Here is a 26,667-nt window from a genome sequence, read left to right on the forward strand (position 1 = left end):
CATCCTGCCACTAACAGGAATCTATTTCTTAGTTCTGAATAACAACAGGAATCTACTTCTTAGTTCTAAATAACAACAGGAAGCCACTTTGTAGACCTACGACATTAGTTCAGAATAACAGGAATTGCACCATTGTCGTACAGTTGCACCTGCGAATTTCACTACATCAGCAAATTATGTTTTTGCCTTCCTAATCTAAAATGTGGTTAACTCTTTAATTCCCGCTTCAATCCCCACTTTGGTCACATGGTTATACTATTAACCCACCGTGACCAAGTCTTTTACCTTACTCGACTCGTGTGTCTCCCGCCCCGATTTCATTGATCAGGCGATAGGATTGGGACATTCACGACTCATATCAGGTATTCGTGTTGGTTTGGTTCTTCTCCCTTGTTACTTACTATCAGCAAAGGATTCATTTCATATTTCTGAGCGGCTTTTACCAGCGCTTTCATCCTTCTCCTCCTACATCTAAAGCACCATACAAACAGTAACATAAGTATAACCAACATCTGCACTATCATTAATACATGTGACATAATTCTTATCCAAGAGTGTACATGAACATTAAGTCCAAAATCCCATAGTCGTGTATACCAGGGTTGATTGGCCAGCACTTTCTTTGTGTCCTTTTGCAGCTCAACAATCTCTTTCATCAAGATAATGTATTTTTGTCAGTGCTCATGGACACTCTTCTCCAACGCTGTTTGTTCCTCACTTAGTTTGGGAATAGGTTTTCCCTGAGGCTCTTCGAAGCCCTCGTACCCCGTCTTTATAGTGTCTTCTTTTAATTCTGGGTATATAATATGTCCCTGAATATTTTAACCTCTTCTCAGGTCGTAAAGCAAAAGTCGGTGGTAGTGATGGGGCAATGCATTACTCCTCCCACAGCCATGTTAGTGGCTGTGGTGCTGACACAACCATTGCCTGTTACTTCATGGTGCTGCTGTTGTCTCAAAATCCAGCATCAGTGGGGTTATGCTCAGGACGCATCCTTCTGTGCGGCTGTAACCACAGTCATCTTGATCAAACTTGGGATGTTCTCAGCACAAAACAACCTGGTTATTCTTATAACAATCTGAGATGCACACACCCTTGGTATCAGCTCCCTTCTTAATAACGTATTGGTGCAGTTTGTGGTATCTGACCATGTTTGGTTTCTTATTTCTCCTATATTGTCAACTTTATACAGGAGGTTTCCCTTGGTCACATCATATTGTGGTATTGACAGTACAAATCCAATTATATTCTGATGACCAGTTACACATTTAGTTTTAGGAACCCATGCATGGCTGTTTCGTCTGATTCCACAGGCGTCTGTTTCCCTTTTTCTCAAGGTCCATTCCCTGAATACATCATTGGTTATCCAATCTGGGACCTCCCCATTTTGTAGCTGTTTTAAGTTATGTTCTACTGTACTTATCATCCATGCTCCATACCCAGCGTTTCGTCCGCTTTCGCTATTGTACTTTTGGTTCGCGTTTATTAAGTTAATTGTCTTGGCATGATCCCTTAGTTTGTGGACCACTTGTAACAATTCTTGTTCATCCCCATCTCCCAATCGGGCCTGCATTTTCTCATTATCCCCTTTCCAGCAACCCTCTTAGAGTTTGGGTGAGTGTGTCAACCTGCTCTTTTACCATCTGGAGATCTATAGTGTTTACCGTGGCTACACCCGTCGCATATTCCGCGGCCATCATTTCTAATATCCCACTTTTTTGTCTAACCTTCCCTTTTAATGTGATAAACCTCGGGTCTTAGAGTCGGGTCCATCTAAGGCCCGCAGTGTCAGATTTAGAAATATCGTGATTATCTTCTGGCGTATTCCAAAGTGTATTTTTTCCTTTGTATATTTCATTACTAACCCCCCCTTTGGCCCTCTTTGTTATGTGAGGGCATCTTGGAGGTCTCCTCTTACACAGGAACATCGTTCCCCCTCCTGTATGATTGTCGCAACTTGTACTTCCCTCTGGGGCGGGTGATGGGCTACTAATTTCTTCCTTGTCCTTGTAGAATTATAAGGGCAATGGTGATCACGTTTATATGCATTCTGTTGATAAAACACATCCTGGATATTCCAGGCTTTTAATTAGATTCTTACCATTTCTACTTCTACCGAATTGATTGCACCATTTCTCCGGTCAATTTTATTATGGCAAGTACCCTTAGTATTGCAAATATTAATCCTAGTCCCCTGAAAAGTCCATCTATCAATGTATCCCTCCACTCCTTATTTTTCAGCTGGGACCAAAGTTTGGGCAGGACCGGAACCAATGTCCGAAGGGGAGTGTTTGCTAGTGCTGTTGGGGAGGGGTTAAATTAATATGGCAGGGGGATGGAAACCTATGCAGGGAGACAGAGGGAAGTTGAATGGGGACAGAAGCAAAAGATAGAAAGAAGAAAAGTAAACGTGGAGGACAGAGAAACCCAATGAAAAAGCAAAAAGGGCCACATTATAGCAAAATTCTAAAGGGGCAAAGTGTGTTAAAAAGACAAGTCTGAAGGCTCTGTGCCTCAATGCAAGGAGTATTCATAATAAGGTGGATGAATTAACTGCGCAGAAAGCAGTTAACGGATTTAATGTAGTTGGAATCACGGAGACATGGCTCCAGGGTGACCAAGGCTGGGAACTCAAAATCCAGGGGTATTCAACTTTCAGGAAGGATAGACAGAAAGGAAAAGGAGGTGGGGTGGCGTTGCTGATTAAGGAGGAAATTAACGCAATAGTAAGGAAGGACATTAGCTTGGATGATGTGGAATCGGTATGGGTGAAGCTACGGAATACAAAAGGGCAGAAAATGCTCGTGGGAGTTGTGTACAGACCACCAAACAGGAGTAGTGAGGTTGGGGACAGCATCAAACAAGAAATTAGGGATGTGTGCAATAAAGGTACAGCAGTTATCATGGGCAATTTTAATCTACATATTGATTGGGCTAACCAAACTGGTAGCAATGCAGTGGAGGAGGATTTCCTGAAGTGTATTAGGGATGGTTTTCGAGACCAATATATCGAGGAAACAACTAGAGGGCTGGCCATCATAGAATGGGTGATGTATAATGAGAAAGGACTAATTAGCAATCTTGTTGTGCGAGGCCCCTTGGGGAAGAGTGACCATAATATGGTAGAATTCTTTATTAAGATGGAGAGTGACAAAGTTATTTCAGAGACTAGGGTCCTGAACTTAACGAAAAGTAACTTCAATGATATGAGACATGAATTGGCTAGAATAGACTGGCGAATTATACTAAAAGGGTTGATGGCAGATAGGCAATGGCAGACATTTAAAGATCACGTGGATGAACTTCAACAATTGTACATCCCTGTCTGGAGTAAAAATAAAATGGGGAAGGTGGCTCAACCGTGGCTAACAAGGGAAATTAAGGATAGTGTTAGGTCCAAGGAAGAGGCATATAAATTGGCCAGAAAAAGCAGCAAACCAGAGGACTGGGAGAAATTTAGAATTCAGCAGAGGAGGACAAAGAGTTTCATTAGGAGGGGGAAAATAGAGTATGAGAGCAAGCTTGCTGGGAACATAAAAACTGACTGCAAAAGCTTCGATAGATACGTGAAGAGAAAAAGATTAGTGAAGATCCCTTGCAGTCAGATTTAGGTGAATTTATAATGGGAAACAAAGAAATGGCAGACCATTTGAACAAATACTTTGGTTCTGTCTTCACGAAGGAAGACACAAATAACCTTCCGGAAATACTAGGGGACCGAGGGTCTAGTGAGAAGGAGGAACTGAAGGAAATCCTTTTTAGGCGGGAAATTGTGTTAGGAAAATTGATAGGATTGAAGGCCGATAAATCCCTGGGGCCTGATAGACTGCATCCCAGAATACTTAAGGAAGTAGCCCTCGAAATAGTGGATGCATTGGTGATCATTTTCCAACAGTCTATCGACTCTGGATCAGTTCCTATGGACTGGAGGGTAGCTAATGTATCAGTACTTTTTAAAGAAGGAGGGAGAGAGAACACGGGTAATTATAGACCGGTTAGCCTGACATCAGTAGTGGGGAAAATGTTGGAATCAATTATTAAAGATGAAATAGCAGTGCATTTGGAAAGCATTGACAGGATCAGTCCAAGTCAGCATGGATTTATGAAAGGGAAATCATGCTTGACAAATCTTCTAGAATTTTTTGAGGATGTAACTAGTAGAGTGGACAAGGGAGAACCAGTGGATGTGGTGTATTTGGACTTTCAAAAGGCTTTTGACAAGGGCCCCCATAAGAGATTGGTGTGCAAAATTAAAGCACATGGTATTGGGTTAATGTACTGACGTGGATAGAGAACTGGTTGGCAGACAGGAAGCAGAGAGTCGGGATAAGTGGGTCGTTTTCAGAATGGCAGACAGTGACTAGTGGGGTGCCGCAGGACTCAATGCTGGGACCCCAGCTATTTACAATATACATCAGATTTAGATGAAGGAGTTGAATGTAATATCTTCAAGTTTGCAGATGACACTAAGCTGGGTGCTGGTGTGAGCTGTGAGGAGGACGTTAAGAGGCTGCAGTGTGACTTGGACAGGTTAGGTGAGTAGGCAAACGCATGGCAGATGCAGTATAATGTGGATAAATGTGAGGTCATCCACTTTGGTGGCAAAAACACGAAGGCAGAATATTATCTGAATGGTGGCAGATTAGGAAAAGGGGAGATGCAACGAGACCTCGGTGTTATGGTACATCAGTCATTGAAAGTTGACATGCAGGTACAGCAGGCGGTGAAGAAGGCAAATGGTATGTTGGCCTTCATAGCTAGGGGATTTGAGTATAGGAGCAGGGAGATCTTACTGCAGTTGTACAGGGCCTTCGTGAGGCCTCACCTGGAATATTGTGTTCAGTTTTGGTCTCCTAATCTGAGGAAGGACGTTCTTGCTATTGAGGGAGTGCAGCGAAGGTTCACCAGACTGATTCACGGGATGGCAGGACTGACATATGAGGAGAGAGTGGATCGACTGGGCCTGTATTCACTGGAGTTTAGAAGGATGAGAGGGGATCTCATAGAAACATATAAAATTCTGACGGGACTGAACAGGTTAGATGCACGAAGAATGTTCCCAATGTTGGGGAAGTCCAGAACCAGGGGACATAGTCTAAGGATAAGGGGTAAGCCATTTAGGAATGAGATGAGGAGAAACGTCTTCACTCAGAGAGTTGTTAACCTGTGGAATTCCCTACCGCAGAGAGTTGTTGATGCCAGTTCATTGGATATATTCAAGAGAGAGTTAGATGTGGTTGTTGGAGGTCAATCATCTCAGCCTCAGGATATCATTGCAGGCGTTGCTCAGGCCCAACCACCTTCAGCTGCTTCGTCAATGAACTTTCCTCCCTCATAACATCAGAAATGGGGATGTTTGCTGATGATTGCACAGCGTTCAGTTCCATTTGCAGCTCCTCAGAATATGAAGCAGTCCATGCTCACATGCAGCAAGATCTGGATGACATTCAGGCTTGGGCTGATAAGTGCCCACTCACTTATCCTGTCTATGTCCTGTTGCTGATTTTCTGTGTCCTCCTCACACATTGTTTTTCCTCCCATCTTTGTCTCGCCAGCAAACTTGGCTATGTTACAGTCAGTCCCTTCTTCCAAATCGTTAATATAGATTGTAAATAGTTAGGGTCCCAGCACTGATCCCCACTAGTTACTGGTTACAAACCAGAGAATGATCCATTTATCCCAACTCTCTATTCTCTGTTAGTTAGCCAATCCTCTATCCATGCCAATATTGCAGGCTCGAGGGGCTAGATGGCCTACTCCTGTTCCTAATTCTTATATTACCCCCAACCCTGTGAATTTTTATCTTGTGCAGTAACCTTTTATGTGGCACCTTGTGAAATGCCTTCTGGAAGTCCAAATACACCACACCCACTGGTTCCCCTTCATCCACCCTGTTTGTTACATCCTCAAAGAATTCCAGCAAATTTGTCAAACATGACTTCCCCTTCATAAATACATGCTGGCTCTGCCTGACTGAATTTTGCTGCCAAAGTTGTAGTAAAAGAGGAGGTAGTGGAGATACTGGCTGAGATAAAAATTGATAAAGAGGAGGTACGAGAAAGGCTGTCTGTACATAAAGTAGATAATTCACTAGGACTGGATGGGATTCAACCTATGATGCTCAGGGAAGTTAGGGTGGAAAACGTGGCCATAATCTTTCAATCCTCTTTAGATACAGGAGTGTTGCCAGAGGACTGGAGAATCGGAAATGTGACACCCTTGTTCAAAAAAGGTTATGAGGATAAACCCAGCAACTACAGGCCATTCAGTTTAACCTCAATAGTGGGGAAGCTTTTAGTAACAATAATCAGGGACAAAATTAAAAATCACTTGACCAAGTGTGGATTAATTAAGGAAAGCCAGAAAAGCAAATCGTCTTTAACTCACTTGATCGAGGTTTTTGATGCGGTAACAGAGAGGGTTAATGAGGACAATGCGGTTTACAAGGTGCACATGGATTTCCAAAAGATGTTTGATGAAGTGCCACATAATAGGCTTATCAGCAAAGTTGAAACCCATGGAATAAAAGGAACAGTGACAGCATGGATACGAAGTTGGCTAACTGACAGGAAACAGAGAGTAATGGTGAATGGTTGTTTTTCGGACTAGAGAAAGGTTCCCCACAGGTCGATATTAGGACCACTGCTTTTCTTGATATATGTTAATGACTTTGATGTTGGTGTACAGGGCACACCATGCCAGACACGAGACTCCCAAAGCAAGGCTCTACACGGAACTCCTTTACGGCAAATGAGCCAAAGGTGGGCCGAGGAAATGTTACAGGGACACCCTCAAAGCCTCCCTAAAAAAGTGCAACATCCCCACTGACACCTGGGGCAAAGATCGCCCTTAGTGGAAGAAGTGCATCCGGGAGGGCGCTGAGCACCTCGAGTCTTATCGTCGAGAGTATGCAGAAATCAAGTGCAGGCAGCGGAAAGAGTGTGTGGCAAACCTGTTCCACCCACCCTTTCCCTCAATGACTTGTACGCGGTTTTAATATTAGCCGAATTGCTAGACGGACGGTTCGAATCGCCTTACGAAAGTTCTAGACCCGGGAATTATTATTCAGAGTGTAAATGAAATGCGTCACGGACAGGAATGCTTCGGTGAAAAATTGTACTTATATTTATATTTATTTGGTCTAACATACACTGGCTGAAACATGCACTACTAAATGAAATCTGTCTCTATGGAGAAAAAAATCCAGGTTACAAACAACATACATACAGTACAGAAATGAGACCTAGTAACATGCAGTAATTCCCTGGTGGATTCTAACTTCACCCCTACCAATGAATTAACCGGTCGAAGCTTCCTCCCCAGAATAGCCCTGAAAAACTTCACTTCTGAGAAAGCCCATAGCCCTTAGTCTCACCCAGCTTGGGACACTCGCTGGGATCATGCTCACTACTACACACACAGTTGGTTTCCTCGCTCAGCTTCTTCTGCGGAACTGTGGCTTCATCCTGGTACATCGATCTTGGTGTAGCGAGAGCGAGAGATGGAGAGAGGGCTCTCTCTAGATACAAGCTGCAAGCTCCAAGCTTCACTCTCACCTTCAAGCTACAAGCTTCAAGCTAAAAAAAAAGTGGAAAAGGCCCTGTCTTTATGGAAGTTTTGCAATCCCTATCTTTCCTGCCAATCTTTAAAACCCCTTTGTTTCTAAGCACAGGTACTTAGTCAGTGATGGGACATCCAGCTCATATGCATTGGGCTGATGGCCTTTAATTCTGGGCATCTCTGAGCCTTTGTGTTGGGAAAGACCCGGCTCCTATATGGCTGGCCAGGCTAGTGGGTTCATTGTCCTGTTTCTCCTTCTGAGATGGAGGTGAGAAGAGCTTTTGCATATTAGAGTGGCTTTGTCAATGGCCCCCCCTTCCTGGCCAACAGCTCTTTTGTCAATATTCATGGCCCCCTTCCTTTAGCTGTGACTGGTGGGCAAACCCGTTCTGGATGATTGACAGTTCTTTTGTCACAGCTAACTGCCATGCGGTCTCTGGAGTTTTAACAAAACCAGCTTTTTCACATATCTGCACAGGGTGATCCCATCACAGGGAAAATACCTTGGGAAAACCCATAAAGTCCATGAAATATTCTTGACTGAGTCCATTCTTTAAACAGAAACTTTGCGATCTCTTCACTCCCCAGTTTGATGCTTTTTCTTTCCATAAAGCATCACTCGACGAGAGAGCAAAGGCCAAAGTCTCCCACAAGTGAAGCTGTTCCCCTGATTTTACAATTTAACCCCAGAATGGTACCCGTTACTGCGTGGCACAGGTCCCTTCTACAGAGTCAAGACATCGGTGCTTAACACCTGGTTGGGTTCCACTCCACGAGAGGTTACAAAAAACCACCACCGCGCACATCGCACCGTAGAGCATTGACAGGTGGTAACACATTACAAAAATCACAACAGCGCACATCGCGCAATACAGAGTGTAAACTATAACCAGAATATACAATACTCTAGCTTACAGAACTTTGGTACATTACAAGTTTTAGCAGGGAGAAACCATCATCAACATAAATCAATTACACCTCTCTGGGTCGAACTAACACCCCTGCCACTGCGTTCGGAGCATCTGGCTCCGTCGCCTACAGCTGGTTTAAAACAAGTAGCCTACAAGCAACAATTGTATGATAACTAATGCATGGGAACAGACGCGGATCCAGGGAGGAATCTCTATACTCAGACCGATGTCCCACCACGATGGCGAGACAATCCCCTTGATCTCCTCCCCCAGTTCTACTGTCTTTGGCTCTAAAGTGTAAAAATGTTTCTGGGGGAGCTCGACGCCTTTATTAGCTCAGTGAGGTGTTCTGGCAGAAAAGGGATCAAGTACCCGAAATGCTCCACATAGTCCTGGAGATGCGTGAAGGTGTTGTTCACAGTGAGGTGAATGGTCGAGGGTTCGGGGATGGGAATAATTCGCTCTTGTGCCACTTGAACCTCAGCCTTGGGTTTGAAACAAAAACTGCTGTCACTCACCGGACACCACATGTCCTGGCTGTACAGGTAGCGGAACGCACTTGTGGTGACACAGTATTTCCCACTCCCACCATATGCTACCTGTGGAGGTACGTGATCTGGTGCCATCACTTCCATGGTGCAATTGATAGGTTCCGCGCCTGCAGAAGCAAGCCCACATTCTGATCGGGCAAAAGCAGTCAAGTGCTGGGGACTCAGTTTTACATGTGCACCCCGGCTCTGGCATCCGGAGAGGTCAGTGCCTGTCATAGCATGCTCCCACTTTATGACATACAGCGGGACCGCTTTAAAACGAACATGCACTCCTCCACGAATGACCCTGATATCCTCAACCCTGTATACCGGTGCTGGTTGGGGTGACCCGCCCATTACCGGCATTCTTACTACAATTCCCATCACTGTATTGTTGGACCGCCCGCAATCTACAGGGACAGGGTAGGCTTCAGAAGTTAAACGAAGCTGGCACGGACTCAACAAATTGCTATACGGGTGCAGCACGGCGAGATGCTTGTTGCTTAACCATGAAGGGACGCAACCTTGCCTCAGGTCCTCCAGGTTACTACAGCCCTTGCCCAGCAACCATGCTCCATACAGCACGCACACCTCATTCCATGCAGCCTGCTCCGAGGCGTTCCTGTCCTTCCGTATCAAATCATTAACAGCTTTAGTGTGCAACCTCAGCTCCGCAATGATCTCCTTTTAAATGAACGATCATTGCCTGGCCCTCATGAAGCTCTGAACCCACCACTGTGTTCTCTTCTCCTAGAATCTTATGCAGTTGGTTCTTTAACCCAGTGATCTGCATCTGGAGTTGTACATCATCCATACTATTAACAATAACCATTCCTGTACTGAATGCTGTGGCTACATCGTTCCAGGTCCCTCTTCTCTGCTCCTGGACCCCACACTATTTCCAATATTCAGATCATAAAGCTGTTCTTTATCTACATTTCCATAGTCCAGTTCATAAAATTCCTGAAACATCACTTTTAACAGAGCTTCATAAAGCTTCTCCTTCTTCTTCGTGTACCACACAGGCAGGTGGACTTCAGTCAGGTTCAGGATCACGGATGCCATGGAGTAGGGATTAACACCAACCTATTCCCTGGACCCCTCGTAGTGGTGGGACACTTATCTACAGTCGTCTGTACCGTCGGGGCTCTGGGCAGGAGCTTCCTGGTGTATGAGATGAGCTCTGTGGCGTTGATGGTGTTTGGGGGATTTGGGATCACACAGACAAACAAGGTACACTGGGCCTCAAACCCACACAGACAAACAATGTACACTGGACCTCGAACCCATGCAGACAAGACATTGGGCCTCGAAACCACACAGACGCTGGGTCTCAAACCCATGCAGACAGGACAGACAAGACATGGATCCCTTGTTTCTCCTTCCACCACTTTTCCCAACACAATCTCGTATCTTTGGCTCAATTCGCTTTTATTAAGACAAAATAATGAAAGATAAATCTTTTGCTCGATTGGGGTTATTCACATTTTTTTCATCTTTAAATCAATTTAGCTAAGTCAAATGTCCAGTCTTTGTGATCTAAATTACTGGAGCTCACACAGCACTGCCCCATCCAGGTTCAAGTTCAGCTACACCTTGAGGTCATTTCCATATAAATTGTATTACCTCTCAGGTGAAAGAAAAGGAAAGAAAAGGAAAAGAACATCCATTGTGGCTTTTCTGTCCTTAATTCATCAAGGGTTTCCCTTACTGTTACTGATGTAACATCCACTCAGAATATAACTTAAAATATAACTTCAAAATTTTACAAATGCACGGAATAATTATTTCACTCTTGACAAGATGTTGCTTTCTGCTTGTACAGAGTGTTACCTTTTTTTTAAAAAGTTCGACAAACACGCAAACTAATGTATGGTTCCACGCATACCAATAGCTTACACATTACAATGGTTCTCTCTTTCATACATATTAGCAGCATACAGCCTTTTCTCCACTGTTAACATTCTTGAATTGGTCAGAAAATTTTTATTTTAAAAATATCAAATATATGTGATTGCCTCATGTCCGGAACTAGAGGTTTTTCACACAATTTAAACCAACCAAAATTCCACCATGGCCATAATGAAAGTTTGGTTTTCCCAGGTTAATTAACCTCAATTCCAAATGAATTCAAACCAATTTCAAACTAACCAGTGCCAGTTGAAAAAAACTATACAGACACACACACAATTAAAGATAAGTTACAAACCATCCCGATGCTTTTAACTTTACCATTCACTGAAACATCAGAGGTTTTTAGTCCAGCATTCCTCCACCCGTGCCCATAACCTACTGTAATGCGGCCACTAAAATTTGTACCGGGTCATTGGCTGACTTCCTGTGGCTCTGTTTTGCCTCAGCACCCTTGTAACCTGGCTTCCCTTCTTTCGGGAGCCTACAATCCCTGCTCCAGTGTCCCAAATTCCTACAGTTATAACACTCTTGCGATTGATCCGCATTACCTTCCCCTTGTTTCCATTATTTCTTTTGCCTCACCTATCCTTTAATTTTGTGCACTCTGCTCCCTGCTACAGCCCCTGCATCGGACTGTGCCTCGGACTCCCTGAGCTCTGCCTCTAACTGACCAACCTGCTCATCTAGCAGTTGGACTGGTCTTTTAGACAGACGAGCCATATCGCCTTTTCAATACTGTGCCTATGCTCCTTGCCCTTCGTCCATTCTGCCGCGGTTCGAATCGCCCCCGCCTTACCCGGGAATTATTATTCAGAGTGTAAATGGAATAAGTCACGGACAAGAATGCTTCGGTGAAAAATCGTACTTATATTTATTTGGTCCAACATACACTGGCTAAAACATGCGCTACCAAATGAAATCACTGTCTCTGTGGAGAATAAAATTCAGGTTACAAACAACATACATACAGTACAGAAATGAGACCTAGTAACATGCAGTAATTCCCTGGTGGATTCTAACTTCACCCCTACCCATGAATTACCCGGTCGAAGCTTCCTCCCCAGAATATCCCTGAAAAGCTTCATTCCTGAGGAAAATCCCTGAGCCCTTAGTCTCACCCAGCTTGGGACACTCGCTGGGATCATGCTCACCACTACACACACAGTTGGTTTCCTCGCTCAGCTCAGCCGTGGGAAGTCACTGCCTGGTTTTCAGTCTCGGCGGCTTCTTCTGCGGAACTGTGGCTTCCTCCTGGTACATCGATCTTGGTGTAGCGAGAGCGAGAGGGAGAGAGAGATCTCTCTAGATACAAGCTGCAAGCTCCAAGCTTCACTCCCACCTTCAAGCTACAAGCTTCAAGCTGAAAAAAAAGTGGAAAAGGCCCTGTCTTTATGGAAGTTTTGCAATCCCTATCTTTCCTGCCAATCTTTAAAACCCCTTTGTTTCTAAGCACAGGTACTTAGTCAGTGATGGGACATCCAATCCATATGCATTGGGCTGATGGCCCTTAATTCTGGGCATCTCTCTGAGCCTTTGTGTTGGAAAAGACCCGGCTCCTATATGGCTGGCCAGGCTAGTGGGTTAATTGTCCTATTTCTCCTTCTGAGATGGAGGTGAGAAGTGCCTTTGCATATTAGAGTGGTTTTGTCAATGGCCCCCCCCTTCCTGGTCGACAGCTCTTTTTTCAATATTCATGGCCCTCTTCCTTTAGCTATGACTGGTGGGCAACCTGTTCTGGATGATTGACAGTTCTTTCGTCACAGCTAACTGCCATGCGGTCTCTGGAGTTTTAACAAAACCAGCTTTTTCACATATCTGCACAGGGACTGTGGCTCTCATATTGGACTGTTCAGCCACTTATGAGTTTTAAGAGTGGAAGCAAGTCCTCCTCGATTCTGAGGGACTGCCTATGATGATGATTACAGGGCACAATTTCAAAATTTGCAGATGACACAAAACTTGCATGTATAGTGAACAGTGAGGAGGATAGTGATAGACTTCAAGAAGACATAGGCAGGCTGGTGAAATGTGCAGACACATGGCAGATGAAATTTAACGAGCAAAGTATGAAGTGATATATTTTGGTATGAAGAATGAGGAGAGGAAATATAAACTAAAGGGTGCAATTCTAAAGCGGGTGCATGAACAGAGAGATCTGGGGGTATATGTGCACAAATCGTTAAGGTGGCAGGGCAGGTTGAGAAAGCAGTTTAAAAATCATTTGGGATCCTGGGCTTCATAAGTAGAGGCATAGCGTACAAAAGCAAGGAAGTTATGATGAATCTTTCTAAAACACTGGTCCGACCTCAACTGGAGTATTATGTCCAGTTCTGGGCAGTGCACTTTAGGAAGAATGTGAAGGCCTTAGAGAAAATGCAGAAAAGACTTACAAGAATGATTCCGGGGGTGAGGGTCTTCTGTTATATGGATAAATTAGAGAAGAGGGGGTTGTTCTCCTTGGAGCAGGTTGAGAAGAAATTTGATAGATGTGTTCAAAATCATGAGGGATCTGGATAGTAGATAAAGAGGTTAATGAGACATCTTTAAGACCCATTGGCGGAAGGGTCGAGAACCAGAGGACACAGATTTAAGGTGATCGGCAGAAGAACCAAAGGTGACATGAGGATCCCAAAGACATTTTTAGGGATCATGTCCTTCCATGGGATCCCATCCTCAATGCCAAAATGTGGGGAGAACAAATGAAGGACAGAGACACGATGAGTTGCTAGTCTATGTGCTTGCTTTTTTAGGCCAGAGCAAACTGAACATGCCCATACCAAACCATGTGATAATACATTAAAGTGGCCTACATTTATTCTTTCTTCTTCCTCACCATCATCCTCCCTTCCTTGTGGCTCTGCAGGTAAGTAGATAAGAACTTAAGAAATAGGAGCAGGAGTAGGTCACTTGGCCCCTCGAGCCTGCGCCACCATTCAGTAAGATCATGGCTGATTTGATCTTGGCCTCAACGCCACTTAGAAACATAGAAACATAGAAAATAGGTGCAGGAGTAGGCCATTCGGCCCTTCTAGCCTGCACCGCCATTCAATGAGTTCATGGCTGAACATTCAACTTCAGTACCCCATTCCTGCTTTCTCGCCATACCCCTTGATCCCCCTAGTAGTAAGGACCTCATCTAACTCCTTTTTGAATATATTTAGTGAATTGGCCTCAACAACTTTCTGTGGTAGAGAATTCCACAGGTTCACCACTCGCTGGGTGAAGAAGTTCCTCCGCATCTCGGTCCTAAATGGCTTACCCCTTATCCTTAGACTGTGACCTCTGGTTCTGGACTTCCCCAACATTGGGAACATTCTTCCTGCATCTAACCTGTCTAACCCCGTCAGAATTTTAAATGTTTCTATGAGGTCCCCTCTCATTCTTCTGAACTCCAGTGAATACAAGCCCAGTTGATCCAGTCTTTCTTGATAGGTCAGTCCCGCCATCCCGGGAATCAGTCTGGTGAACCTTCGCTGCACTCCCTCAATAGCAAGAATGTCCTTCCTCAGGTTAGGAGACCAAAACTGTACACAATACTCCAGGTGTGGCCTCACCAATTCCCTGTACAACTGTAGCAACACCTCCCTGCCCCTGTACTCAAATCCCCTTGCTATGAAGGCCAACATGCCATTTGCTTTCTTAACCGCCTGCTGCACCTGCATGCCAACCTTCAATGACTGATGTACCATGACACCCAGGTCTCTTTGCACCTTCCCTTTTCCTAATCTGTCACCATTCAGATAATAGTCTGTCTCTCTGTTTTTACCACCAAAGTGGATAACCTCACATTTATCCACATTATACTTCATCTGCCATGCATTTGCCCACTCACCTAACCTATCCAAGTCGCTCTGCAGCCTCACAGCATCCTCCTCGCAGCTCACACTGCCACCCAACTTAGTGTCATCCGCAAATTTGGAGATACTACATTTAATCCCCTCATCTAAATCATTAATGTACAGTGTAAACAGCTGGGGCCCCAGCACAGAACCTTGCGGTACCCCACTAGTCACTGCCTGCCATTCTGAAAAGTACCCATTTACTCCTACTCTTTGCTTCCTGTCTGACAACCAGTTCTCAATCCATGTCAGTACACTACCCCCAATCCCATGTGCTCTAACTTTGCACATCAATCTCTTGTGTGGGACCTTGTCGAACGCCTTCTGAAAGTCCAAATATACCACATCAACTGGTTCTCCCTTATCCACTCTACTGGAAACATCCTCAAAAAATTCCAGAAGATTTGTCAAGCATGATTTCCCTTTCACAAATCCATGCTGACTTGGACCTATCATGTCACCTCTTTCCAAATGCACTGCTATGACATCCTTAATAATTGATTCCATCATTTTACCCACTACCGATGTCAGGCTGACCGGTCTATAATTCCCTGTTTTCTCTCTCCCTCCTTTTTTAAAAAGTGGGGTTACATTGGCTAACCTCCACTCCATAGGAACTGATCCAGAGTCAATGGAATGTTGGAAAATGACTGTCAACGCATCCACTATTTCCAAGGCCACCTCCTTAAGTACTCTGGGATGCAGTCCATCAGGCCCTGGGGATTTATCAGCCTTCAATCCCATCAATTTCCCCAACACAATTTCCCGGCTAATAAGGATTTCCCTCAGTTCCTCCTCCTTACTAGACCCCCCGACCCCTTTTATAACCGGAAGGTTGTTCGTGTCCTCCTTCGTGAATACCGAACCAAAGTACTTGTTCAATTGGTCCGCCATTTCTTTGTTCCCCGTTATGACTTCCCCTGATTCTGACTGCAGGGGACCTACGTTTGTCTTTACTAACCTTTTTCTCTTTACATATCTATAGAAACTTTTGCAATCCGTCTTAATGTTCCCTGCAAGCTTCTTCTCATACTCCATTTTCCCTGCCCTAATCAAACCCTTTGTCCTCCTCTGCTGAGTTCTAAATTTCTCCCAGTCCCCAGGTTCGCTGCTATTTCTGGCCAATTTGTATGCCACTTCCTTGGCTTTAATACTATCCCTGTTTTCCCTTGATAGCCACGGTTGAGCCACCTTCCCTTTTTTATTTCTATGCCAGACAGGAATGTACAATTGTTGTAGTTCATCCATGCGGTCTCTAAATGTCTGCCATTGCCCATCCACAGTCAACCCCTTAAGTATCATTCGCCAATCCATCCCAGCCAATTCACGCCTCATACCTTCAAAGTTAGCCTTCTTTAAGTTCTGGACCATGGTCTCTGAATTAACTGTTTCATTCTCCATCCCAATGCAGAATTCCACCATATTATGGTCACTCTTCCCCAAGGGGCCTCGCACAACAAGATTGCTAATTAATCCTCTCTCATTACATAACACCCAGTCTAAGATGGCCTCCCCCCTAGTTGGTTCCTCGACATATTGGTCTAAAAAACCATCCCTTATGCACTCCAGAAAATCCTCCTCCACCGTATTGCTTCCAGTTTGGTTAGCCCAATCTATGTGCATATTAAAGTCACCCATTATAACTGCTGCACCTTTATGGCACGCACCCCTAATTTCCTGTTTGATGCCCTCCCCAACATCACTACTACTGTTTGGAGGTCTGTACACAACTCCCACTAACGTTTTTTGCCCTTTGGTGTTCTGCAGCTCTACCCATATAGATTCCACATCATCCAAGCTAATGTCCTTCCTAACTATTGCCTTAATCTCCTCCTTAACCAGCAATGCTACCCCACCTCCTTTTCCTTTTATTCTATCCTTCCTGAATGTTGAATACCCCTGGATGTTGAGTTCCCAGCCCTGCTCATCCTGGAGCCACGTCTCCGTAATCCCAATCACATCCTTGCCTGTTACTCATAACTCTTGACTCCCTCGTTCAAAAATCTGGCTATCCCCACCTTAAATATATTCAATGACCCAGCCTCCACAGCTCTCTGGGGTGGAGAATTCCAAAGATTCACAAACCTCTGAGAAGAAATTCCTCCTTATTTCCGTTTTAAATGGGCAACCACTTATCCTAAAACTACGCCCCCAAGTTCTAGATTCCCCTACCAGGGGAAACATCGCTGCATCTACCCTGTCAAGCCCCCTCAGAATCTTATACATTTTAATCAGATCACCTCTCATTCTTCTAAACTCCAATGAGTATAGGCACAACATACTCAACCTTTCTTCATAAGGCAACATAAGTAACTTGTCGTAAGAATTAAAAGTGAACATAACTTACTTGGTGTTTTGTGGGACACCATTTTCTGTTATCTCACTTTAAATGAAATATGTTACTTTCAATGTTCTCGCTGGCAACAGGTTAAACTGAGAATGTAGATATTCAAATTACACCCTATGCCAGGGGATAATGTAGAAGAACAGCAATTCTAAATACACAAAGCAATGTCTCGAAGGCTCATCCTTGAGGCTGGGTAACATTCTCCCTTAATGCTCAGGATGGGAAGTACTTTGTGCGGTGTGTGGAGAGACCCCACATGTTCTTGATGCCTCGGGCCCCAAGAATTCTTAATCTCGCTGTAGCTAAAGCCAAATAGCCTTTTAATTACAGAACTTTATAAAACTCTGGTTAGGCCACAACTGGGGTATTGCGTCCAGTTCTGGTCACCACACTTTAGGAAGGATATAAAGGTCCTTGAGATGGTCCAGATAGCTTTACCAGAATGGTTCCACAAATGAGAGATTTTAGCTACAAGGTTAGGATGGAGAAGCTGGTATTGTTCTCCTTGGAGCAAAGGAGGTGGAGGGGAGATTTGATAGAGATGTACAAGATTATGGCAGTTTAGTTGATTAGCTGATGGTACAAGGACTAGGGGACAGAGATTTAAGGTATTGGGCAGGAGATAGAGGGATGTGAGGAAGAACGTTTTTATGCAGCGAGTGGTAATGACCTGGAACTCACTGCCTACGAGGGTGGTGGAAGGAAATTGGATAGGCCCTTGAGGGAAATAAACTTGCAGGGCTATGAGGATAGAACGGAGAATGGAACTGCCTAGATTGCTCTACAGAGAGCCACATGGACTTGATGGGCTGAATGGCCCCCTTCTGTGCCGTAATGACATTATGGGCTAGACTTCCCACTTTTTTTGCATCGATACCACCCACTTAACGTCTATTTTAACGCTGAGATGAGGTATAATGCCCAGATATCACCCATTTAGGCACAAAATGGAAACTAATGCCCACTTATCGTTCACTTATTGCCCAGCGTTACTTTCGGCATGTAATTAATGATGAGGAATAATAATACCGCCCGTCCACCTTTTTTTGGCGTAAAGATCGGAATGGCCGAAACTAATGGCCATAATGTCGCTGAGCGTTACTTTCGGCACCTCGCCCACATATCGCCGAAAATACCGCTCGCCGAAAAACCCGCTGAGAAAAAGTCGCTCTCACCTGAACTAAACCCAGCGGTATGGACGCCATTTTGTAAATCGGAGGTTGCCTCATATAAAAGGCTGCTTCAACCTCTGGGGAGTTTTGATTTACTCTGGAGGCCTTTTAAGGTGATTTGAACATCTGAACAAACATTTCATCACACTGTGGATGATTTGAATTTATTTTAGGTGTCTCAGTAGGTAAATTTATTGTTTGTGAACAATAGGTATAATACTGAGAATTATTGTAATGGGGCCTGTAATTTCTCAGCCTGTCTTGATGACCACGCACATGCTGCAGACTAGAGATGGCAGAAGGTGCTGAGCTCCGGGACCACTGAGAGGCCTCTGCCACCAGTGTTCCTGACTATCACCTCCAGGACCTCCGCCATCCACGGCACCTACTCGCTCACGGTGGCGGACATGCTGGCCATCAGTTGGGATATGCCCCCATTGTCTGTAGGATCTGTGAACACTCTTCCTGGACAAGTATACCATGTAACCGCTCAGATCTGTTGCTCATGGAGCAGACCTGCTGCGTCGAATCAACCTCCGCGTGGTCGACACCATCTTGGAGAGACCTCAGGTGCCCTGCGGCAAGGTGCTTGGGCCCCGTACCTCCACGGTGGAGGAGGGAATGGCCGCAGGAACACTAGGTGTCATGGGCGTCAACTGGATTATGGAGATTGGTGATGCAGGCTCCTTGAAGTCCGCACTCTCATCCATAGAGAAGGCAACCAGCAGCTCCACGGGTGAGAATCCGGGCTCCTCAGTACCAGATGCATGACCGTCCGGCGACTCCAGCCCTGCACCCCTAGCTTCTGGGCTCGGTGGTCTTGCCTCAGGCCGCGCTGCTGGCTGAGCTATAAAACATAAAGGAGGAGAAGGGGGTGCTAGGGTCACAAGGTGATTCCAACGCTACATACAGCATATGCACGACAAAAGCACCACCGCTATCAAAATCATCACAGACATCACATTTCATGACCATCAACACATTGTGCATTGCAATGATTTTCATTCGGCCAGCATTACCAGTACCAAATTCTGCATTGCAATGATTTTCATTCGGCCAGCATTACCAGTACCAAATTCTGCATTGCAATGATTCTCATGAGGCCATCATTATTTAGAGAACACTATTATCAATCATCTATTATATATTATTGTTCGGATATGAGTGGGTGTGGCATCTATTGACTTTACATCACGCAGTGGTGTATACTTTACTCACGTGGCACCACATCAGGTTGTGCAGGTACATGTGTGGCCGACCGGGGGTGGCTCCCTAGTGCCAGCACTCGCTCCTCGATGTCAGTGAGCTCGATGATGAATGGTGACCCACCACCCGTTCGCCTCTGCTTGGTCCTATTCTTCGTCTTCTGTAAAAGGTAACACCAGCATGACAGATCATTGTGTGAAGTCATTACTAGGTACTGTCACAGAGACTGATACAACACATAACCGACAAATGTAATCATGATGATTATGATCATTATCATTCTTTATCTAAAGACGTATACCGTAAAAGCAGGCTTTAAGTAAAACATTCCTGGTGTAAGTGCAATAAGTGCAAGTCATCACATCTGATTTTAATCAATCATTACACTTACAATAATATAAATATATAAGGACATGTAAATAAATGTAATACTTACTCTGGCGGATCTGACAAGGTCGTTCCTGCACTTGCGGCACTGGTTGCCCTCACGCACCTTTTGGTCGCCGATGAGACCACCTTGGCTATGTCAGCCCATATCCTCTGGTAGACTTTTAGACAATTGACCCCAGCGTGACTCCACCTCCTGCAGGAGGGAGGCATTTGCCTGGTTGGAAAATCTCCTCGCTCGTTTGCATCCTCCCAATTGTTTCTCTCCCACCTCACTGCTTTTGCCAGCATCCTCAGTATCCAGAGAGTGTGTGTCGCTTTCTCCATCCCTTCCATTTTAAATATTTTTTTTCAACAGAAACTCGGTGGCAACAATGTTCTTTGTACTCAACAGTCTTTTTGCTGCCGGTAAATCTCCCTCCTGCCTCCCAAAACAGCCAAACAAGCACACAACACACCCACGCACGCTTTCAGTTCCTCTCAGCTCCCTCTCTCTCTCTCCTGTTCTACGCATGTACTGATGACCCCTGATCTCCTGAAAAGCGGGAAACGACCGTTGCCATGCCGTTGCTGTGGATGCCGACACTTTACGGCAGAAGGTCAAAAAAATTTAATGTGAACGCTCATTTCAGATCGCTTGCGGTAATGCCCATTTTATAAAATGGAAAGTTGGAGTTTTGAAAATGGGTGATAACCTGGCAATCTCAAAACCCATATATACCGCCAATGCTGGAAATAACTCCCATTTTTGGGCGATCTGCACAAAAGTAGAAAGTCTAGTCCTACGACTCTATAACTAATTAACATCAGATTAAAAGGTATGGCTAAATTTTGATTTGTTTACAGCTCCAGTCCCTTTCAACACATTACTGTGACACCATGGAATCCATTATGAACTACCATCTTACAAACAGGGATTTCTGGCTTTTAAAATCCTTATTATTTTTATTCAGGTGGGCCAGAGTGAAGTGTTTATGAAGCACTGGCAAACAGATCACCTCAATGAGCAATGTTTTCATTTGCAGAAGAAAATTATCATCTGTCAGAAAGGTAAAAAAGATTAAAATGATGCTATTAAATTTATTTCCTTTCATATTCTCTGTAAACACCATGTTGTAATTTCAAGTTTTCACAATCAAAGAAAAGGAGGCTTCTATTGTAAGGCTTTATATAGACATATAGATATATTTGTGATTTAACTTTATAATTGTAACAGTCCAGAAATTAATGAACAGATCAAACCAAATTAACCCAGTATAAGAAACTGAAACATAATATGCTATAAAATTTCTCAGGCTATTAATTGATTCTAGTTTTTGTTATCAATTCACTAGTCAGTAGCATTGTGCTTTCTTCTGCTTTATTGACTAGTACATTTTATTGTGTGAATTGCGGATGCATAATTCTGTTCCATAATGGTAGCTGTCAGGGAATTTCTAGCCCGCCAGCGGCTGCTGCAAAGGATGAACATCAAACAGCAAGAGTTCAACTCCAGTGAAAGCTTTTTGCAGACTGCGGAAGATATGGGACTGAAATCATATGATTCCTTGGTCATTCAAAATGCGTCTGACATTGCACAGGAAAATGACAGGATTAGGAATGAACTTAATGCAGATTACCTGAGGGAAAAGTTAGAGGCACGACACAGAGACGAGCAGGCCACAAAACGGTAAGTATAGACTTCTGATATGTGCAGTGTGAGAAATGATTGCTGGATTTGCAAGACGCCAAGGCTTTTAGACCACATATAAGTATGTTAAAATGACTTTAAGGAGACAAATAATTAGCTTGATATGTTACAAATATAAGTGGTGAACAAAAGATACTAATTAAATATTGCAGTAAAACTGAGCTATCCCAGTGCGGAAAGTTTCTGAGCTAATGGTTTGATTTATCAAATGCAAGCAAATGTCAGTTAAAGTATTATAGTTCTAGCTATCAATGTGCTGCACAGAAATCCAATGACCAAGTTCTGTTTAACACCCAGGCAATTCGAAAGTCTGGTTGTCACTAAATAATGGTTTGCTCCAGTGAAAGAGTTAACCATTTTGTATCATCCCACCAGCCTGTTTCAGGCAGGCTCACAGCATCTATTAGCGGGACTGCTTGCTGTCATCTATTTTCCTATTTGCAAGCGGCCAAATAGATGGCATTGGCGGAATCTCAGCTCTCGTTACAACCCATGACAATAAACCATTCAGAAATGTGTGTTTCTTTTTGAATCATAACTTATCAGTGTTTCTTTAAAGTCATATATAAATAGAGGTAAAATAGTTAAAAACATTTTGATTTGCACAGAGTAGAAATGAACAGCAGAAGACAGCTGGCTTTCTGTGGATTTGTGTTTGACAGGAGCAGTGCTTCCACCCTCACCTCACAGTGGGGGTGTTGGTTGCCTGTTTTTGTGAAAAGCTGGCATTGCGTTTGCATGAACAGATTCATTGTTCTAATTCAGCATCTGGACATCATTTTAATTTCAGATCTGGCAACGGGAGTGGAAAGGTCAATGAAGACAGTCTTTCGGGCTGCCGAACGCCAAAGCATTTTCACTCGATCTCGGTGTCGGCACCTACCTTTGTCGATGGGTTGGCACATTCTGTGATTGGATCATCCATCAGATCACCCTCCCTTCACTCAGTATTCAGTATGGATGATAGCAATGGCCTGCAGTCACCACGGAAACAACCTCCTCCTAAACCAAAGAGGGACCCCAATACGCGGCTGAGTGCTTCATATGAGGCTGTGACTGCATGTATATCGGCGGCTTCTAAAGAAGCAGCAAATGAAGGTTTGAAGAATGATTGTTCACATTGAGAAATAGTGTAAAATTAGACTAAAATGGACAAATCTTCTTCATGATTAATCTGTCCATTTGTGTGACATTTAGTAGTGTCATGGGTGATTTAACTGCCAGACTATAATATCTCAGGATATTGCCTTTTTTTCCTGTAATTGAGACTTGTATGATATTTACTGAAAACAGTAAATCCTAGTAACCAGCTGCAAAATAAAATGATAACACTGCCGTGGTGTTGTCACAAAGCAGAAGTAGTATTTTGGGAATGTCACAGCCTCTTATAAAAACAGTGAATAGTGCAATCGGTTTGTCATCACTGATGGAAACAGCACCCAGAAATGGAGTTAAATGACTCCAACATATATATATCCTAAAATCATAGAATCTTACAGCACAGAAGGAGGTAATTCGGCCCGTTGTGTCTGTGCCAGCTCTTTGTAAGAGTTGTCCAATTAGTCCACTCCCCTGCTCTTTCCCCAGAGCCCTGCAATTTTTTTCCTTTTCAATTATATATCCAATTATGGAATCTGCTTCCACCACCCTGTCAGGCAGTGTGTGTGTATGTATATATATTCAAGGCATCACAATTTTGTGGGACAGGCTGGTTGAACCAGAGGGTCATTCTCCTGCATGTCATTTTTTGTATGTTTATATATAAATAGCAAAGAGTGAGCTTCTGTAATTTAATCCTGAAAAATAGAATACATTTCTAGATCACTTGAATTTTGCTGTTGCTGTTTCTGATGTTATCAAGACCTCACCATTAGACTACCACACTGTAAACTCACTCCCATGTATCCATTATTCACTCCATAAGGTAAATTTACCAATTCTGTGGTCACAGAAGGGAGCCTCGCTCAGTGACCGGCGGTCAGAGGGACAGTGCTATTGTCTCTAACCCATGCTCCATTTGGGTGTGACTCCCCACTTGGAGTATGAGATTGGATTATTGATGGTTTTCTGTCCAATAGAAACATAATTCATATAGTGAATATTAAAACATTCAACATCTTGTGCCAGAGCTAAATACATAAATTTCCCATATTATACAATTTCTAATTAATCTCCGTTGTATGTTGAAATTAATTTAACAGTGAAATTCTAATTTTGTTTTGAAGGAATTCTGACCAATGTGCTCTTAAATACAGATAATTAGTTAAATATATATGACATCCAAACAGTGAGTCCAAGGAAGTAATTTAATTCTCTTGCACTTGGGTATTTACCTCCTTCCTCAACATTAAGTAAAAAGAAAAAAAGAAAAACTTGCATTTATATAGCATATTTCATGTCCTTAGAATGTCCCAAAGCACTTTATTTTTGAAATGTTGTCACTGTTGTAATGTAGCCAGCCAACATGCCAGCCAATTTGCACACAGCAAGCTCCCACAAAAAGCAATGTGATAATGACCAGATAATCTGCTTTAGTGATGTTGGTTGAGGGATAAATACTGGCCAGGACACCGGGGAATACTCCAATGGTCTTCTTCAAAATAGTGCCATGGGGTCTTTTACATCCATCTGAGAGGTCAGACATGACCTCTGTTTAATGTCTCATCCAAAAGACAACACTTCTGATAGTGCAGCATGGCCTCAGTACTACATTGGAATGTCAGTCTAGATTTTATGCTCAAGTCTCTGGAGTGGGACTGTGATCTCACACCCTTCACTCAGAGGCATGTGTGCTACCACTGAGCCATGGCTGACACTAAGTAATTACAACATCTGACTCACAACTCAGCACGGTCTCTAAGGTGGCCAAAATTGTACCCGTTACAGCTGCATTTTCAGACCTAATATTTTTCCAACATTCCTGATATCTTCACAATTTTTGATTCTGTCTATTTCTATTTCCGTCTTTCGTCATTACACCCTCATCTACTCTTATTGAAACCCAGCTTTCTTCTCTTTCTAACTCTCTCTTACACTCTTACATTTAACATAAGAAACATAAGAAATAGGAGCAGGAGTAGGCTATTTGACCCCTCGAGCCTCTTCCGCCATCTGATTATGGACTCAGTTCCACTTCCCTGCCCACTCCCCATTGCACCTTTACTCCCTTATCGCTCAAAAATCTGTCGATCTCTGCCTTAAATATATTCAATGATCCAACCTCCACAGCTCTCTGGGGCAGAGAATTCCACAGATTTACAACCCTCAGAGAAGAAATTCCTCCTCATCTAAGTTTTAAACGGGCGGCCCCTTATTCTGAGACTATGCCCCCTAGTTTTGGTTTCCCCTATGACTGGAAATATCCTCTGTGCATCCAACTTGTCGAGCCCTCTCATTATCTTATATGTTTCAATAAGATCACCTCTCATTCTTCTGAACTCCAATGATTATAGTCCCAACCTACTCAACCTATCCTCATAAGTCAACCCCCTTATCTCCAGAATCAACCTAGTGAACCTTCTCTGAACAGCCTCCAATGCAAGAATACGGAAACCAAAACTGTACGCAATACTCCAGCTGTGGCCTCACCAATACCCTGTACAGTTGTAGCAGGACCTCTGCTTTTAAACTCTATCCCCCTTGCAATAAAAGCCAACATTCCATTTGCCTTCCTGATTACTTGCTGTACCTGCATACTAACTTTTTGAGTTTCATGCACAAGGACCCCCAGGTCCCTCTGTACTGAACTACTTTGCAATTTTTCTCCATTTAAATTATAATTTCCTTTTCTATTTTTTCTGCCAAAGTGAATAACCTCACATTTTCCCACATTATACTCCATTGCCACATTTTGCCCAGTCACTTCTTCAACTTCTGACCCAAAGGAGGTGCACGTACTTATGTTTACTCTGGCATCCCTGCTGCTTGTCTCAGCTCCCTTGAGTTTAATCTTCACTTCATTAATTTCTTTTGCTGTCTCTGTTACTCTTCAAACTTTACACCGAACTTGAACATCTGCATTTTATCAATCAAATGGAAGGTATCAAATCTTAATTTTTCCTGCGCTGAAATCACTAATCTTACAGGGTGATTTTATTATATATCGTAATAGTGTGAACAAACTCAAGAAGTCAGTATTTCGAGCAAAATTGGAAAGATGGGACTGATTTTCCCCTTTTGAATCTGGGAGGAGCATATAAAGGCAGATTGCATGTGGAGGATTTCATGACCATAATGAATCCCAGTTGATTTTCCTGTACATGTTCAGCCAGATGATATTTTATGCTGAAGTGCAAGAGAGTAAAATCTGACTCCCATTTTTTTGCTTCCGATGTTACGACATAAATATTAATTTTCAGGTTTGCCAGTGCCGAAGTTTGCATTCCAGGATTGTCAATCAGGAATTCAAGCTCACATCTGTAATTTAATGGCCAGAATATCACAGGGACTTGTGCCTGAGTTCTTGATATGTGCTCCTGGTACATGAATCTTGGCACCAGGAGCACTGAACACAAATTGACAAGAAAAAAACCATTCTCACTGCCATCTTCATTCTCCACCACCAATAATAGCCAATGCCCAGTCTTTCGCTATCCTGAAAAATGACAACCAACTCATCATTCAGCCTACTGGTATTATTGATTGGCCTAATAATTCACCTACAGCTGGACTTTTTGTGAGCATTTTCTCAATCAACGCCATTACTTCAGCAGAAAATCAGCAGAACTCCTAGAGAAATGGGACCAGCGGCTAGAGAAGGTAATTTCTCCAGTGTTTCCGCTGACTTCACAGTGTGATATCTGGAGGACCTTGTGGAAATTCTCCCACCCCAATTTCCGAGATCATGTTCTTACCTCCAATCAACTCTGACATTGTACCTTACTCTTCAACTTTGGGATTTGCTGCCCAGTGCCCAAATTTTATGGGGAATATGATTTGGAAGTCTTCCATTATTCTTTGAAAATGGTAATGGAGTGGCCTTCTTATTTTCTATATGGATGAATTATTTAAATGAGTACAGAAGCTTTCTGAATTAAAAGAATTGGTAGAAACTGCAGCAAATAAATTAATTGAAGTTAGAAGTGGTATTTAAATAAGTTGGGGAGAAGCTT

The 26,667-nt window shown here is 43.4% G+C and overlaps 1 protein-coding gene across 1 annotated transcript in view; it reads left to right on the forward strand.

The window, feature by feature from the left end:
• myo16 (myosin XVI) overlaps positions 1 to 26,667 on the forward strand; it is a 1,091,439-nt gene that overhangs the window by 948,721 nt on the left and 116,051 nt on the right. Inside the window, exons 28-30 of the mRNA XM_070891428.1 lie at positions 20,820 to 20,916; positions 21,289 to 21,535; positions 22,383 to 22,654. Of these exons, the coding sequence (XP_070747529.1) occupies positions 20,820 to 20,916; positions 21,289 to 21,535; positions 22,383 to 22,654 (616 nt within the window). The remainder of the gene's footprint in view (positions 1 to 20,819; positions 20,917 to 21,288; positions 21,536 to 22,382; positions 22,655 to 26,667) is intronic.

This window comes from Pristiophorus japonicus, chromosome 10 (genome assembly GCF_044704955.1).
Source record: "Pristiophorus japonicus isolate sPriJap1 chromosome 10, sPriJap1.hap1, whole genome shotgun sequence".
NCBI classification, from domain to species: Eukaryota; Metazoa; Chordata; class Chondrichthyes; family Pristiophoridae; genus Pristiophorus; species Pristiophorus japonicus.